General features: G+C 38.7%; 1 protein-coding gene across 1 annotated transcript in view; it reads right to left on the minus strand.

Annotated features, from left to right (window-relative positions):
• Positions 1-18332, minus strand: part of Slc2a2 (solute carrier family 2 member 2) — a 37828-nt gene that overhangs the window by 11770 nt on the left and 7726 nt on the right. The window contains exons 3-4 of the mRNA XM_004652349.2: positions 15979-16244; positions 9252-9376 (exon numbers count right to left, since the gene is read on the minus strand). Coding sequence (XP_004652406.2) covers positions 9252-9376; positions 15979-16244 — 391 coding nt within the window. The remainder of the gene's footprint in view (positions 1-9251; positions 9377-15978; positions 16245-18332) is intronic.

Genomic DNA, 18332 nt, shown 5'->3' on the forward strand with positions numbered 1-18332 from the left:
ACAGGATGGCCTAGGTCTTTACAAAATATTTGTGTTTCTTCAGTCTTTTTTAGATAACATCTTTTCTGAAAACTGTATTTATATGGGTTGCTCTGGTGGCAGAACTGGGTAGGCAGGAGAGCCTTTAGGTTCCTTAACCACTTTCCCACTCTGCATCTACATTACCACCCAACATCAATCTTAAGGTACCTCCACACCTTGGGGATTCAGTTGTGGGGCAGAGACTTGTGAATCAGTGGGGCTCACTGACAGCACCTCTGTGTTGAGGAAGAGACCCTGTCTTCAGGAAATACTCGATGAGTGATAAGAAAGGGACACCAGGGGACTTGGTTAAGATGGTTAAGATGGTGGTATAGTAGCCAACATCACAATCCATTCTTTTACTCAAAAATGGAGGTGTGTAAGGAATTATCAACCACATCAGAGAAGCAGGAGAGACCCAGAGCTTCTAGCAAGCACAGAAGCGGGCAGAATTGGTACTTCTGTGGTCCCAGTCCCAGATCTGGGGAGAGCTAGAGGCCCCAACCCCTGCCTGACTCAAAGGAACAGAACCCCAGGGGGGGGGGAGGGGATACTATCCAATCACACCAACTTCCTCACAAAGTGAAGAAACCTGAAGGAAGATAGCAGGGACCAGCTGAGTGGCACCGGAGGAAGAGGATCATGGGAATTAGCTACATAGCACTGGTACAATTTCAGGCATCCTCCACAGCCTCTCCTCCCCCAACCTCAAGAACTTACAACCACTGGAGACCTGAGGAAGGGAGATCAGCTACCCAGCACCCAGCACAGGTGATCAGAGCAGCAAACCCAGTGACCCAGCCAGCCTAGTCAAACCCACAGTGCAGTAAAGAGGGACAAAAGTAGATACACAGCATAGGTGAGACTGAACTGTCCCAAAAGGTAATGGCCTACTTACATCAGGTCAATACCTGCCTCAAAGCCTAGCATATAGGCCTACATTGGAAGTATTAATAATCACACCTTCCATGTCAGGGCAGGTTTTGTGTTAGATTTGATTGGTGGTTAGCTGTGCCATTCTTAAATAAGCTGTATTTTGGAGTTTTTCTTTGTTACTTCCTGATTTATACTGTCTTTGTCTTCTTCTTTGGGGTAGGGTCTCATTCAGCTCCAGGCTGACCTGGAACCCTTTACAGACCAGAAATCTCAGCCTCCCAGTTGACAGGACTAAGGGTGTGGGGCAACACACTCACATTTTGGGACTTTGACTTTGAAAGATTATCTGTTTATTTTAATACACACTCTTCCATAAATACTCCATGCTATTTTTGATTGAGTGTATATATTGCTCAGTTAAATTTTAGAATTAGCCTATAGTTTACTCCACCCAGCCTACTAGAATACTGTATATCAAGCATACCAAGTAACCCAAAATCTAGGGTCACTTCTGCTGTTACTCTGGGAGTAATATGAAGCCACACCAGGCAACTTAAGATCCTGCCCTGAATACATATGTCAGATTTACATGTCTAAGAATACTGAAGATAATTAGAAAACCAAAGCATCAAATTACCCCAAGATGCAAAAATCTCTACATTATAATACAATAAGCACAAAAAATCAAGACAATATAATTCCACCAAAAATTATAAATCCATCAGAAATGACTTCCAGTGAGATTGATTTAGATGAAATGCCTGACAAAGATTTCAAAAGAATGACTATACGTATGTTCAAAGAAATTAAGGAAGAAATCAAAGGAATCAAAGAAGAAAATTTGTGAAGGAGAATATAGGAAACAAACTTAATGAAATAAGTAGGGCAACACAAGACATGAGTAAATAAATAGAAATGCTGAGGAAAAACCAACCAGATATAGTAGAAATGAAAAACACAGTAAGTCAAATAAAAACTGTAGAAAGTCTTACCAATAGAATGGATGAAAGCGTGAACAGATTATCTAAACATAATACCAGGTGGCAGATCTAATATAGTCCAACAAAGATAAAGACAAGCTAATAGGAAGGTAATTTCAAGACATTTAGGACACTATAAAAAGATCAAACATAAGAATTCAGGGCATAGAAGAAGAAGAATTTTACTCCATGGTCACAGCAGGTGTCTTCAACAAAATCATGGAAAAAACATTTCCCCAAATAGTGAGAAATATGCCAATATAGATTCAGGTAACCTTTAGAATGCCAAACAGACAAAACAAGGAAAGAACTTCTCCTCACCATATTACAATTAAACTACTAAACACACAAACCAAAGAAAATATATTGAAAGCAGTTAGAGAGAAACACCAAGTCACTCATAAAGGCAAACCAGTCAGTAAAGCAACAGATTACTCAACATAAACTTTAAAGCCAGAAGGGCTTGGAATGATGTATTCCAAGTTCGGAAAGGTAACAACTGTCAACCAAGATTACTTTATCCAGCAAAGCTATCTATCCAAATTGACAGTGAAATAAGGACATTCCACAACAAAAACAGGATAAAAGAATATATGACCACAAAAGCCAACTCTACAGAAAATATTTGAAGGGATCCTTTATGCTGAAGAGTAAAGAAAGTGCACATGTGAGGAAACAGGAGAAAATAAACCATACTCAAAAAATAGTTAATAGAAGAGAGTAAAGGAAAAACAGGAAGCACTACAAAACAAGAAGAAGGGCAAGAATACAGACAAATCTTTCAATAATAACTAAATATAAATGCCCTTAATGCCCCAACAAAAAGACATAGGCTTGCAGGCTGGATTAAAGGCAGGATCCTTCTCTTTGTTCCTCCAAAAAACTCACCTCTCCATAAGAGACAGACACTATCTTAGGGTGAAAGGATGGAAAATGGTATTTCAAGCAAATGGGCCTAGAAAACAAGCAGAAGTAGGTGTTGCTATCCTAATATATGACAGGATAGACTACAAACCAACATTAAGAAATACAAAGAAAGTATAAAATATAAAGTTGGGAAATATAAAGAAGGATACTTTATATTGATTAAAGGAATAATTCAACAGGAGGACTTTACAATTCTAAACATTGATGCTTCTAACATGGGCACTCCCAATTTCATGAAACAAACACTATTAGACTTAGGGTAACAGATAACACCAAGCACAACTGTAGTTGGTGACCCCAGTCTCATCTATTGACAGGTCACCCCAGCAAAAGAAATAGAGAGAGACATCTGGATTAAATGCTATCATAGAACAAATGGACCTAACAGATATCTACAGAACATTTCATCCAAATGCTACAGAGTACACAGTTTTCTCAGCAGCACATAAAACATTCTCTAAAATAGATCATACATTAGGACACAAAGAAAATCTTAACAAAGACAGGAAAATTAAAATAATTCCTTGTACTCTATGTGATCACAATGGGATTAAACTACAAATAACAAGAAAAACTATAGAGCATACACAAACCATGGAAACTTAACAGTACACTATTGAATGATTAATGGGTCATTGAAGAAATCAAAAATGAAATAAAAAATTCATAGAATCAAATGATAATGATAATACAATATACCAAAACCTTTGGGACACAATGAAGGCAGTTCTAACAGGGAAATTTATAGCTTTAAGTGCCTATATTAAGAGATTAGAAAGGTCACAAGTAAACAACTTAATTCTTCACCTTAAAGCCTTGGAAAAAGAAGAACAAGGCAAACCAAAAATCAGTAGATGGGAAGAAATAATAAAGATTAGGGCAGAAATTAATGAAATAGAACCCAAAAAGATAATCCAAAGAATCAATAAAATAAACAGTTGGCTATTTGAAAGGATAAGCAAGATTGATAAACCCTTAGAAAAATCTGACCAAAGAAAGAGTGAAGAGACACAAATTAATAAAATTAGAGATGAAAAAGGCACCATCACAACATATACCAGAGAAATTCCAAAAATCATACACATATACTATAAGAGCATATACTCCACTAAGTTTGAAAATCTTAAAGAAATGGATGATTTCCTTGATTTGTATGGCCTAGATAAATTAAATCAAGATGAGATTAACAATTTAAATAGACCTATAGCAAGTATGGAGATCCAAGCAGTTATAAAAAATCTCCCAACTAAAAATAAGTTCAGGCCCAGATGGAGTCACTGGTGAATTTTACCAGACCTTCATGGAAGAACTAACACCAATGCTTCTTAAAGTTTTCCATAAAATAGTAAAGGAAAGAATCTTACCAAACTCCTTCTATGATGCCAGCATTACCCTGATACCCAAACCAGACAAAGATAGAACAAAGAAAATTACAGACCGATCTCCCTCATGAACATAGATACAAAAATTCTCAACAAAATATTGGCAAACAGAATACAAGAATATATCCAAAAGATCACTCACCCCAACCAAGTAGGCTTTAACCCAGAGATGCAGGGATGGTTTGTTATATGCAAATCAATAAATGTAATATGCTGTATAAGTGGACTGAAGGACAAAACTCACATGATCATCTCAATGGATGCAGAAAAAACATTTCACAAACTCCAAAACTTCCCTTCAAGTACTAAAGAAAGTGGGAATAGAAGGAATACATCTCAACATAATAAAGGCTATTTATGACTATCCTACAGGCAACATAATACTAAATGGGGAAAATTCTGAAGCTTTTCCCCTAAAATCAAGAACAAGACAAGGGTGTCCACTGTCCTCACTTTCATTTAATATAGTACTGGAAGTCTTAGCCATAGCAACAAGGCAAGAGACACCCATAAAAGGGATAAAAAATGGAAAGGAAGAGATCAAATTGTCATTATTTGCAGATAATATGATTCTATATATAAAGGACCCTAAAGACTCTACCAGCAAATGGTTAGAGTGGATAAACATTTATAGCCATGTAGCAGGATACAAAATAAACACACATAAATGAGTAGTCTTCCTATATACTAACAACAAACATGCTGAGGGTGAAATCAGGGAATCATTCCCATTCACGATCACCTCTAAAAAATAAAGTACCTTGGAGTAAACCTAACCAAAGAAGTGAAGGATCTCTACAATGAAACTTTAAACCAATCAAGAGAGGAATTGCAAAAGACACCAGGAAATGGAAAGACATCCCATGTTGTTGGATTGAAGAATCAATATTGTGAAAATGGCAATCTTGCCAAAAGCAATCTACTCATTTAATGCAATTCCCATCAAAATTCCAATGGCATTCTTCACGAAAATAGAAAAAATAATCCTAAATTCATTTGGCAGCACAAAGAAACCCAAACAACTTTTGGCATCAAAAATAAGTCTGGCAATACCACTATACCTAATTTTAAGCTATATTACAGAGCCATAGTTACAAAAACATCATGGTACTGGCACAAAAACAGCAGATTAATAGAACAGAATAGAGGACCCAGATATATAGAATATAACCTCAGTTTCTCAGGAAATAAAAGCACTAGGACATCATGAAATTACAAAGCTTTTCCATAGCAAAGTACACTGTAAATGGAGCAAAGATACAACCTACAGAGTGGGAGAAATTTTTGCCAGCTATAATTATCTGACAGAGGATTAATACCGAGGACATACAAAGATCTCAAAAAATGAAATAATAAGAAATCCAACCACCCAATTAAAAACAGGCATGGGCAGGTTGTGGTGGCATACACTTTTAATCCCAGCATTTGGGAGGCAGTGGTAGAAGGATTGCTGTGAGTTCAAGGCTGGCCTCTGACTACATAGTGAATTCCAGGTCAGCTTGGGCTAGCGTGAGACCCTATCTTGAAAATAAAAATAAAAAAAAATTTTAAAAAGTGGGGGAGTGTATGGAACTAAATAGAGTGTTTACAAAAGAAGAAATATAGATGACCTGTAAACATCTAAAAAACATTCTACATTTTTAGTCATCAGGGAAATGCAAATTAAAACTGCTTTGAGATTCCCTTTCACTCCTGTCAGAATGGCTATCATCAAAAAAGCAAATGACAATAAATGCTAGGGAGGATGTGGAAAAAGAGGAACCCTTCAACACTGTTGGTGGGAATATAAACTGATACAGCCATTGTGGAAATCAGTGTGGAGTTTTCTGAGACAGCTAAAAAGAGACCACATAGCCCATAGATACCACTCATAGGTATATATCCTAAGGACTCTTCTCACTACCTTAGAGATACTGGATCAACCATGTTTATTGCTACTGTATTCACAATAGCTAGGAAATGGAACCAGGCTAGATGTCCCTCAACTGATGAATGGATAATGAAGATGTGGTACATTTATGCAATGGAGTTCTGTTCAGCAGTTTTAAAAAAAAAGTGAAATAATGAAATATTCAGGGAAATGGATGGATCTGGAAAGGATTATACTAAGTGAGGTAACCCAGGTCCAGAAAGCCAAATGCCACATGTTTTCTCTCCTATGTGGATCTAAACAAATGTTTAGATTAGTATGTGTGTTGGAATAAAAACTGGTAGCAGAGTTCAGCAAGCTAGAAAGGGGCTATTAGGAAGGGAATAGAAGAAAGACTTAAGGAGATGGTATTGTATATATGTAAGTAGACAAACAGATTACTGGGGGTGCGATGACCTAGGTGAGGTCAATGGAAGAGATTGAGTAAAAGAAGGGCAGGCAAAGGGTTAATAAAAATTTAAGATGCTATAAATAAGCCATATGGAAACCTACTTTGTTTGGATAATGGTGCACCCAGAAGCCATAGATTGATTGTTAGTAGAAAAATTTCATGCCATGTTTGGGATGCCTTCCAGTGAGTTGTTGGCCAGGTAGGTCTCTGATACTCCCCAAAACATTACAGGCCATTGCCAAGGCTCTGGGTTTCCCACAAGGAATAGAGAATAAGACCTTATTGCTGAAGATTCCATATACTTGGGTTGCAAGGTCACCAATAAATTAGCTGGAACTGAGCTAAAAATCTTCTCCCTGTAGACCAGCTGACAGAAAGTTGGAAAAAGCTATGCCACATGCAGCCCTATGGAAGGGAGAATTCATCAGTTGTGATGAATTATGGACACTGCAAGTCTTAAGTTTGGCCAGCCAGGCCAAATGACCCAAAAAGTACAGTAGTAGCATGTCTGTTATGAGGAAACCAACCACTCACTAATTGGAGTGGTGCCCTCCCCCCAATTCCCCGGGAGGAAATACATGCCTGGTACTGAAAACATAGTCAAAAGCCTATGGTGGGGGAGGTCACAAGCCCTAGGGCTGTAATGGCTGCTATTGTCTGGTTAAGTGCATACACTATGCTCAGCAAACAGCCCTGAGCACTTTTCTTAAAGTTCATGCCCATATGTTAATACAACTCTCACTTTTGGTTAGAGAAATTGTTTTTCTTTAAATTGCTTTAAATATCTCAAATGTATATATCCATGCTTGATAAAGCATCTATGCCTCTTCAGAATTTTATAAGAGACTATAACATGTACCTGTTGAACTTAAATAAGAAAACAGCCACCCATTTATCTTATCTAAGGATAGATTCTCTTTCTGCAATATCTAATACTATATTTTAAGAACATAATGACATAGGTAAGCTCTCAGGCATAAGGTCACAGGAACTTGAACTCAAATTACATTTACTATAACATTTAGCAACTTTAATAATAAGAATAAGGCCAGTCATAATTTTAAGTGATGGTTGGAAAGTATAAGTTACTTAGCAATGTTAGTTATATGTTGCTCCATAATATAGTTTGATTTTTAAGTCTGAGAAAAATGTTATCTTTTTCACACTGTATTTTAAACTAGTTTTAGTGCAAATGTGTACATATGTATGCGTGTGTTTGTGAGTACACATGTGTGTGTATGTGAGTGCATGTGTACATGTGTGTATGTGCAGGTGGAGGCCAGAAGACAGCCTTGCGTGACATCTTTAGGAACATTCCTTTGAGACAAGTTTGGAATCTCTTTGGTTTGTAATTCACCAATTAAACTTGAGTGGCTGGACACGGGCTCCAAGGGCCCTCCTGTCTCTGCCTCTCTCCCCTGTGCTGAGATAACAAGTGTGCGCCACTCAGCCTGGCATGGGTGTTGGGATTGAGTGTAGGCTTTCAGGTTTATAATGTAAGCACTTTACCCACAGAACTATGTTCCCAGCTTCTCAGCTATAGAAACATAGAGGAAAGAAAATGATTAAGAGCTTTTTAATACTATTGTTACCTGCTTTTTGGAAAAGAAAAAAACTGAGACATAGATTTAGCTAATATGTCCAAGACCGGATAGAGATGGTGTCAGAATTGATTCAGTCTACATCCATAGTACCTTCCACAAGTGAGTTGACTTATCACCTTGTTAAAGACACTGACTTTCTGGTTTTACTTTTGTGTGTGTGTGTGTTAACATTGAAAATAATTAAGAGTGAAATTTAATTAAGTTAGATATTTTTTGCTTCAACTGATTGCTGGAGACAAATGGAATTATCATCTTTTCTGCAAATGAAAGTGTTAGAAATAATTTACATACAAATTTTATATCCCCATTATTCTTCTATTCTCACTATTCTTCCCTTTCCTTGTGGATATCAATGTTTTGCAGAGCAAATGCAGTTTGTGAAACAGGTTCAAATGTCAGTCTCCATCCACCAGAACTGATTCACAGGCACTCAGAAGGTCACTCAGGATTTGTCCTTTTGTCTTAGTGAATGTTCCTATCTTTCCCTCAGACCTCTGCTTCAAAACGTTTGAAACACTATCTCCAAGAAGTACTGACTCCTGGTATTCAAAAATAAAGTTCACAGGAGGGATATCTACCCTCCCTTTTGTCTGGTTCCTTCTCCCTGTGGATATCACCACTTTACTGCTCCACACAACCATGTCCGAAATCAAACATGAGGGAGTGTGGTGTAGGAGGTGGGCCCCAGGACTCCAGGCCTTGTAGATGAAGGACATAGACACTCTGTGGACCTTCAGAGCAGGATTGGGGTGTGAATGGAGCTGCCTCTAACTGTTCTGCCCCACAGTGCTGATAACAGCTAGTATTTCTGACCCTTAAGACATGCCAGGCACTATGTTGACCTCACAATTACCTATACGGCAGATGTTATTATCCTCTTCCCATCTTAGAAAAAGAAAGTGAGAATCAGGTTTAAGAACTTTGAGATCACACAAGCAGAAATGATGTTAATGGAGTGAGTAGAACAAAGATAACATCACATTTCCCACTTACTTGCCCCAGTTCCCCAACGCAGGACTCCAACAGTATTCCAGTGCCTTTCTTCTGTGAGACCTCATTATGTTCAACAAATCTACATGTTTCTCCATCTGCCAGTGGAGTAATTTTCAGACAATGGCATGTATGTGTCATATCACTTACCACAGTACAGTCCTGATATGCTTCTTCCTGCAATTATAAGGATATGAGATGGTCCGAACTTAGAAAACCCCATCAAGAGAGCTCCAGCTAATGAAAGACTGTTGGCTGACAACAGGGCTTTGATTCTGAAACGTTATAAAGTAAGGATTATAAATTCAGCATCAAAATGTGATAACATTGTTTCCAAATTGTTATTTTTACCTGAGTAACTATTTTTTATTTCACTGTAAGAGTTAGTACAGGATCCTTGAATAAAGGGTGCATTTTGACTTGTTTAACACATTAGTAAGAAGCTAAATTTCATAACCTGACCTGACCTACACATTTTCTTCCTTCCTTTATTCTTTTTTTTTTTTTTCGAGGTAGGGTTTCACTCTAGCTCAGGCTGACCTGGAATTCACTATATAGTCTCAGGGTGACCTTGAGTTCATGGTGATCCTTCTACCTCTGCCTCCTGAGTGCTGAGATTAAAGGTGTGCACCAACACACCTGGCTTTTTATGTTTGTTTGTTTCTTTTAGACAGGGTCTTATATATTTCAGGCTGGCTTTCAACTCACAAGATCCCCCCAGTCTCAGCCTTCCCAAATGCTAGAATTACAGGTTTCAGCCACTATGCCCAGCTGACCAATTTTTCTGTAAGGTGTCTTTTTTTTTTTTAATGTATGGTCTCACTTTGTAGTCCCAGACTGGCCTTGAACTCACAATGATCCTACTCCTCTGCCTCATAAGTGCTAGTATTAAAGGCATGTGACACCATGCCAGGCTTAAAAAAAATTTTTTTTTTTTTTGAGGTAAGATTTCATTGTAGCTCAGGCTGACCTGGATTTCACTATGTAGTCTAAAGGTGGCCTTGAACTCATGGGGATCCTTCTGACTCTGCCTCCTGAGTGCTGGGATTAAAGGCATGCACCACCATGCCTGGCTATGATTTTTTTAAAAACTTATTTATTTGCAGAGAGAGAGGGAGACAGAGAGAGAGAGAGACTGGGAAAATGAAAATGGGTGTGCCAGGGCCTCTAGCCACTGCATGTGGACTCTAGATGCATGTGCCATCTTGTGCATCTGGTTTATGTGGGTACTGAGGAATCAAACCTGGATCCTTAGGCTCCACAGGCAAGTGCCTTAACCACTAAGCATCTCTCTAGCCCACCTTGTTTGCTTTTAATGGTAACTTTTGGTGTTAAATAAATTCATTTCTGTAGCTCTTATCTGTAACTTTTTTCTTCATTGTTTTCTTTCAGTAGTAAAAAATGTTAGTTGATATAGATAGAAGGAGGAACTTTGAAAGTAAAATTTCCTTTTGGAAACATTATTTGATTAAGTCAAAACATACTTTTAATAGTTTGTCATAATCATAATTATCCTTTTTAAACATCAAACCAGCATGTTTCAGAATCTGTGAATTAACATCAACTAATGTAAAATATGATTTTCTTGAGTCATGGTCTCATTCTCTAGCCCAGGCTGGCCTGACACTGGCCTTAAAGTCATGCCAATGCTTACGTTTCAGCCTCCTACATGCTGAGTTTATAGGTGTGAGGCACCATAACCAGAAATTGTAAAATGTATTTTAAAAACTAACCATATGGGGTTGGAGAGATGGCTCAGTGGTTCAGGCACTTGCCTGCTGAGCCTAGCAACCAGGGTTTGAGTCCCCAGTACCCACATAAAGTCAGATGCACAAGGTGGTGTATGCATCTGGAGTACGGTTGCAGTGGCTTGAGGCCCTGGCGTGCCCATTTTCTCTCTCTCTGTCCACCTCTTTCTCTCTTTCTCAAATACATAAATAAAAACTGACCATAGCAATCTAAATATCACTTTCAAAAGTAATCAAATGAAAAATATTCAAAGGCTTTTTACAAAGGTAAGCCAGGAATAAAAAGGTCAGTAAATGAATCTCAGTGGACAGGTATGGAAATGTTTATGCCACAGTGACATGTAAGTATGTTGCTATATTCTAGTTCACTGTTTCAAACTCTGCTGGGATGGACAGGGTTTTTCTAAGCAAATAACTTAAACACCAAGCATGTTTTCTTTTTCTGGAACATAACACTAAATACTATCTTACCATAATGATTGTTTAACAGCCCTGTGGTAGGCAGAATGATGTCCCCCATGAGTTCAGGTCTCACTTCTTAGACTTTACAAGTGTTACCACACCCAACAAAAAGTATTTTTGCAGGGCTGGAAAGACGACCCAGCGGTTAAGGCCTGCAAAAGTTAATGACTCGGGGCTCAATTCCCTACTACCCACATAAAGCTGGATACATAAAGTGGCACATGCATCTAGAGTTTGTTTGTAGTGGCTAGAGGTCCTGGCAGGACCACTGTAGCAGAGAGATTTAGGTTCGCTGAGATGAACTTCCAGACAAAGCACAGTAATGGAGTAAGGGGATATTTATTGAAGCTTACAGACCCAGGAGTAGTTCCATAAATGGCAGAAGAAGCTGGCCTGCCTTCACAGGACCAAGTGGAGAGAGAGAAGCACAAGCCTCAAGGTCAAAAGTCACAGCACACTTTAGTAACTCCAGCTAGGTGCACTTTGCATATCTTTAGATTGAAATCTGAAACCCACCACCACACCCAAAGATCCACCCAGTGACATTGCCTCCAGCCAGATGGCTGCACAATGCAAACTACCAACAAATAAACAACTGAATATATTGGGGGCCATCTATTCTATTCAAACCACCCCAACCATACTCTCTCTCTATGTCTCTCTCTCTCTATCTCTGTACTTGCCAATAAATAAATAAAACATTTTAAATATTTTAAAAATGTGACTGAATTAAAGGTTTTTAAAGTGTTTATTTTTTTATTTGAGAGAGAAAAAAATAGGGAGAGAGAAGAGGAGAATGGGTGCTCCAGGGCCTCTAGCCACTGCAAATGAACCCTAGATGCATGTCCACCTTGCGCATCTGGCTTATGTTGGTCCTGGAGAATCAAACCAATGTCCTTTGCTTTGCAGGCATGCACCTTAACTGCTAAGCCATCTCTCCAACCCGAGTTAAAGATTTTAGAGTGTCTTTGATTATCTTGGTAAACCCAATGATGAAATCACAGTGTCATCATAAAAGAAGGAAGGTGGGTGAGGAGACAGAGAGACAATGACAGAAGTATTCAAGACTAGAAGTAGTCTCTGGAAGTAGAGACTAGAGTGATGTGCTTCAAAGATGGGGGAAGGGGACACAAACCATGGACATTGGCAAGTGAAAAGTGGAAAGGACAAGGAAAGAATTTTCCCTTCCCAGTTTCCAGAAAGAACCAGCCCTATTCACATCTTGTGAGCTCTTCACATTCAGTGAAGTGAAACTGCCATTGGACTTCTGATCTCCAAAACATCAAGAAAAATAATTTGTGCTGTGTAAGTCACCCAATTGGTGGTGATTCATTATAGTAGCAAGAGGAATCTGATGTAAGGAAATTATTAACTACCTAAAGATAGGAAAATGATGATTAAGTGCTGCCCCAGAGCTACAGTGCAGAAAGACAAGTGTTTCTGTGGTCTGACTACTAGGAAATACCTTTTCTCTTTGTAAGGACAGAGGACATGCAAATCGAATAGTTTTAGGAAAGCATTTGTTACCAGCCAGCTATAAGTCTATTCTATTAGGAAAATGGTGGTCGTAGATTTCTATTGACTGTTGTACAATTTCAAGGAAAGACTTAAAAAAACAATGGAACACATTTTTATTTGCTTACTTTTAACTAGTGTAGAAATGATCTTACCAATAATTATGTTACTTCCTGGTAACTCTCCTTAGAAAAGAATCATTTTAGGAGAGACAGTGAACTGCTTTATCTTGGTTTTAAGTTTAAACGATGAGTTTTATGTCTATTTTTCAAGGGAGATAATTTATATTAATATCTGGAAGAAGACTCACTTTGTAATAGACCACTTAAATAATGGCCATTTCACATTGTTCTGGGGTGTGACCATTGTTGACTTTGGGTTCAAAGCCTTCAGGTGATAAGGTTCTATTCCTAGAATACTCAGTGAATGTTTCAGGATAAGTCATTAGACCTGTTGGAGTCTCATCTCTAAATCAGTAAAAATGGCTTAAGTTTTTTTTTTTTTCTTTAGGGTTGGAAGATCACAGCTAAAAAAGACTGATATGCTCACATTTAAATTTTAAATTTTAATTTGATTTACTTTAGAAATAGTCATAGTCAATTCTTCATTTGCTGATTAAACAATTTGGTACAGACTGAAATGATCTTTATCTTTATTTTCTCTTTTGTTTTTTTGAGGTAGGGTCTGGCTCTAGCTCAGGCTGACCTGGATTCACTATGTAGTCTCAGGGTGGCCTCAAACTCATAGTGATCCTCCTACCTTTGCCTCCCAAGTGATGGGATTAAAAGCATGAGCTGCCATGCCTGGCCCAGCACTTTTTTTTTAAATGATGGAAGTCAGCTTACTAATGCTAGCTTTTATATGTTCTGATTACAAAAAAAAACCAAAAAACTATGCATGTGTGTCTATGGCCATGTGTGTGGCAGCATGTACACATGTGTGCATAGGGAGGCAAGAGGACAACCTTGGGGATCATGCTTAGGAATGCCATACACGTCCCTTTGAGACAAGATCTGTTATTGACTTGGAGATCATTAGTTAGGTCAGACTGGCTGGCCAGTCAACTCCAGGAACCTTCTTGTGTCTGCCTCCTCTGCACTGGGATTACAGACATATTATACCATCCTAGCATTTTATTGGCTACTAGGGACAAACTTAGGTCCCCATGCTTGTGAGGCAAGTCTTTACTGACTGAGCCATCATCTGATTTAAAGTTCAACCAATACCAGTAATTTCATAAAAATGTAAGAAACTGATCATTTTGTTTTATCATAAAGGAAATTCTTTCTTAAATAGAGTAATGAAATTTAGATTAAGAAAACTCTTTATAGTCTCATAATTATATAAAATTTCAACATTAGAGGAGGAAATTATCAGAATTTTAATAACTAGTGAGCCTAAAGCTATAGTTTGTAGTAGGAGTTGGGAAACAAAATGAATTTTAATGCAGAATTATTAAGCTGGTTAGTATATTATTACTCATTTAAAAGTTTTGCATTCCCTAAATTTTTCATATCTGGTATGCAAAAAGGTAAATAATGAACAAAATTTGTCTCAAAAACAGTAAGTAAATCTAAAGAAATAATAGTGTAGGAGGTGGGGTGGTGGCTCAGAGGTTAAGGATGTATGGTTGCAAAGCTTGCCAGCCTAGGTTTGATACCCCAGTGTCCACATTAAAAGCTACTTGCCAGTCAGACTCATTTGCAGTGGCTTGAGGCCCTGTCTCAAATAAAGTGGAATACAGGCAACTCCTCTGCATCCATAAAATAAGTAAATAAATAAAAATTTAAAAATATATTAAAGAAAGAAATGTATGTGGTTAGGGATAAGGCTCAGTGGAAAAATACATGCTGCTCAAGCTTGAGTACCCAAGTTCAATCCTCAGACCTTATGTGAGAGACTGGAAGTTGTGGTAGACTTCTGTAATCCCAGTGAGATGAGAAGCAGAGACAGGAGAGATTCCTAGGAACTTGGGAGCTGGAGGCAAGTGATCAGTTAGTGGGAGAGAAAGAGGGAGAGAGAGAGAGAGAGAGAGAGGGAGGGAGGGAGGGAGGGAGGGAGGGAGGGAAAAGAAGAATGAGGAGGAGGAGGAGGAAGAGGAGGAAGAAGAGGAAGAAGAAGAGAAAGAGAAAAGAGAGAGAGGAAGACAAAAATTGATCTGATAGCTGTCCTCTGTTTCCACACATGTGCTGTGGCATGTGTGATCCTGGACACACACACACACACACACACACACACACACACACACATACACACACACTGCTATTCTTTGTGATGTGACTGAGTGAATTAGAAGGCAAAGAGTCCCACTGATGTCCAGAGCATGTACTGACCATGGGGCTGAGACATACCTCATCTTGCTTCATCTCTGGTTGGGGCTCTGGGAGAGCAGTAGTAGCAATAGTAGCGGCTGGAAACCCCATGCCAAGTACATGGAGCTCTTGGGAGTTGGGGCTATTAACTTGACCTTATGATTTGACTGATACAAATGCCCAATTCTAATTTAAAAATGAAAACTGTATGTTTGAGGAATGGTATAATTGGGTGAAGCAACTTGACTTTCCAGCTTGAAACATTCCCATCTAGACTCTCCAAATTAACCCTGTGTGCAGTAGTTTCCTAATATATTCTCAACCTTACAAAGTGATCATTTTGAAATGCATACCAAATTATCTTTTTTTCCTGTAAACGCCACAATTAACTAGAATGTAATAGGTTATTACAACAACATTTTGTATTGATTTGGTCTAACATTAACCCATCTCATAGGATCACGAGTTTAAAAAACAACTGTTCCCAGAGAGCCGGGCCTCATGGTGCATGCTAAAATCCTAGCACTTGAGAGGTGGAAGGAAGAAAATCAGGAGTTCAAGGCCAGACCTACCTATGTAGTGGGTGAGTCTGAGGTCAGTCTGTACTAAATGCGACATTATCTCAAAGCGGAGGAATGGGTTGGAGATACAGCTGGGTGGTAGAGTACTTGTCTGGCATGCATGAGGCACCAGGCTCAATTCTCAGTAGCATAAAAAATTCCCCCAAACAAGGAATAACAAACATTTTCCTGGAAAAAAGATGTTATCTCTCTATACACTTTCTAACAATACCAAAATATTAAAATTATGTGGTTACGTTTATTTATGAAATTTGCTTACCTTCCAAGCTTGTCCCCTAGCCACCCTCCAAAGAATGAGGCGACCATTCCACCCACTGCAAAGCTGGACACGGACAGGGACCAGAACATGGTGACCATGTGAGAAGATGCCACAGCTTCTTCCTCAGCCCAAAGGGCTGCTGTTGTGTCCAGGACTGGTGGTGTGAATGTGGGCAGTGCATCTGTGCTGTTGACAACAAAGTCATGAGTAGCCCTCCGGTCCTCCAGTGGGATACCCAAAATATGTCTATAGTGGGATATTATTATCTGAGGAAATAAAAGGAAATCCAATATTTCAAAATTCTACATATATATTTGTTTGATTTTCCTTTAAAATGTTTGCAGGTCCATCTCAGTTATATGCACTGTAAACACATAGATATGGATATATTTATTTATAGCTGACTGTACTCTATAAAATGGGTGACAAACTCAGCCAATAGGCACTAAGCAGAAATAGAGGAGTGGTGGAGGTGTGGAATATCTCAGGACAGTACGCTGACATAAATCCTCTACTAGAGGGAAAATCAGCACTGGTTAGTTTTTTGTGGAATGTAGTATATGTCCTACCAAAGGAAGAAGCTATAATGGCAATTTACTTCATGTTACACATTTTATGTATTTTTTTTTTTTTTTAGTGGAGACCAAAAATCTGGATTTTGAGGTAAAACTTTTCAAGCGTTCAGTGTTGACAACTATTAGGCTGAAATTTTCTTCAGGTAGAGAAGACACATTTTATGCCAAAGCTGCTTCTCCAAAGCAGAATTTAAAATCACAGAAATATTTTAATAGGAGCATGAAAGTTTTTAAAGATAAACTGGCAAAGATATGAGTGAAAACTGAAGTTAGAGCCAGGTGTGGTGATGCACGCCTTTAATACCAGCACTTGGGAAGTAGAGGTAGGAGGATCGCTGTGAGTTCAAGGCCACCCTGAGACTACACAGTGGATTCCAGGATCCTGAGCTAGAGTGAGACCCTACCTCAAAAAACTAAAAACCAGCCAACCAAACAAAAACCTGAAGTTAGAAAGACAAAGTTCAGGCTGGTGTTATAGCTCAGTAATAGAGACCTTTCTTAGAATGTGTGAGGCAATGGGCTCAATCTCCAATAATACACACACACACACACACACACAAACACACAAACTACATAAAATTCAAGCAAGTACCTTTAACTACTAAGTCATGTCTTCAGCCCTAACTATATAAAAATTCAAAGACTGGTGTTATAGCCATGTAGTCATCTATAAATTTAGCTATAGAGTTCAAGAAAATCAAATGTATAGATGATTAAATCCAAAAATCCAAACAACTTAGTAGACTCAAGGTATGAAGATGTCTCCTATGGGTCCCCTTTAGGTACCATGTAACACAGAAGGTACGGGTAAATGAAGCTTCATAGAATTGTAGTTTTTGAAGTGGCCAGTATACCGCCAAAGTACAAGCAAGCAGAAGCACTTCCTCAGCTCTTCTTCCTTCACTCCATTCATCTCAGTGATCATGTGGTCACTTCTCTGGTTAGTGAACCCGGAGCCCTCTTTGATGGAGACATTGGTAGCAGCCACTCTCTTACCACTTATGGATAAAATCCTATTTATAGGTGAAGCCAGCAGAATGGCAGAGAGATTTGACATCCCCTTATAAAAGGTCTGACAGAGACATTTGTCTCGTTGGATGGCTGCCTTATAAGGATACCATGCACAGAAAAACATGCTAGAAGGATATATACAAAATATTCTTAGCAGTTTATGGCATTGAATAATTATGGGTGATCTTTTTCTTACTTATTTTTTTTTAACAATAGGCACTTGTAATTTTCATGCTCATGAAAAACTGATTTAAAAATACTTGAACATACTTCAAAATGTCATCCAACTAAGAAAAACTAAAATCCTTAATGGCCATTCCTATATAATGATGCTTAGGCAGCTCTTTCACACAGAGGGGCTGCAGAGGGGACATGTAGCTGGACACCAGTAGGAGTCGCTGGTTTAAGCTCTGGATGGAATGGGCAGAGATTCCATGCTGGTTTTCTCTCTGACTGGCCAGGGTGGCCCAAGTAAGGGAATGAAAAGGTCTTCTACAAAAACAGCAGGAGTTCTATGAACTCCTAAGTCATGGCAACGCCAATCTGAATGTCAGAGGAATCCTGCTAAATTTGCACACTGTCATCACCCACAGGAAGTCTACAACCTTGGTCTCTTGATCCCCAGCATTATTCCCTGGTACCCAGAGGGAGACCCGCCACACTCATGATGATGGGCACCCAGTGGGAGCATATATTTAAGCTCAAGGACACTGCTTTTCACATAATGGATGGTGCCCAGCACACCTTCACACTCTGCAGAATCTGAGA

The sequence above is a fragment of the Jaculus jaculus genome, chromosome 11 (genome assembly GCF_020740685.1).
Source record: "Jaculus jaculus isolate mJacJac1 chromosome 11, mJacJac1.mat.Y.cur, whole genome shotgun sequence".
Classification (NCBI taxonomy): domain Eukaryota; kingdom Metazoa; phylum Chordata; class Mammalia; order Rodentia; family Dipodidae; genus Jaculus; species Jaculus jaculus.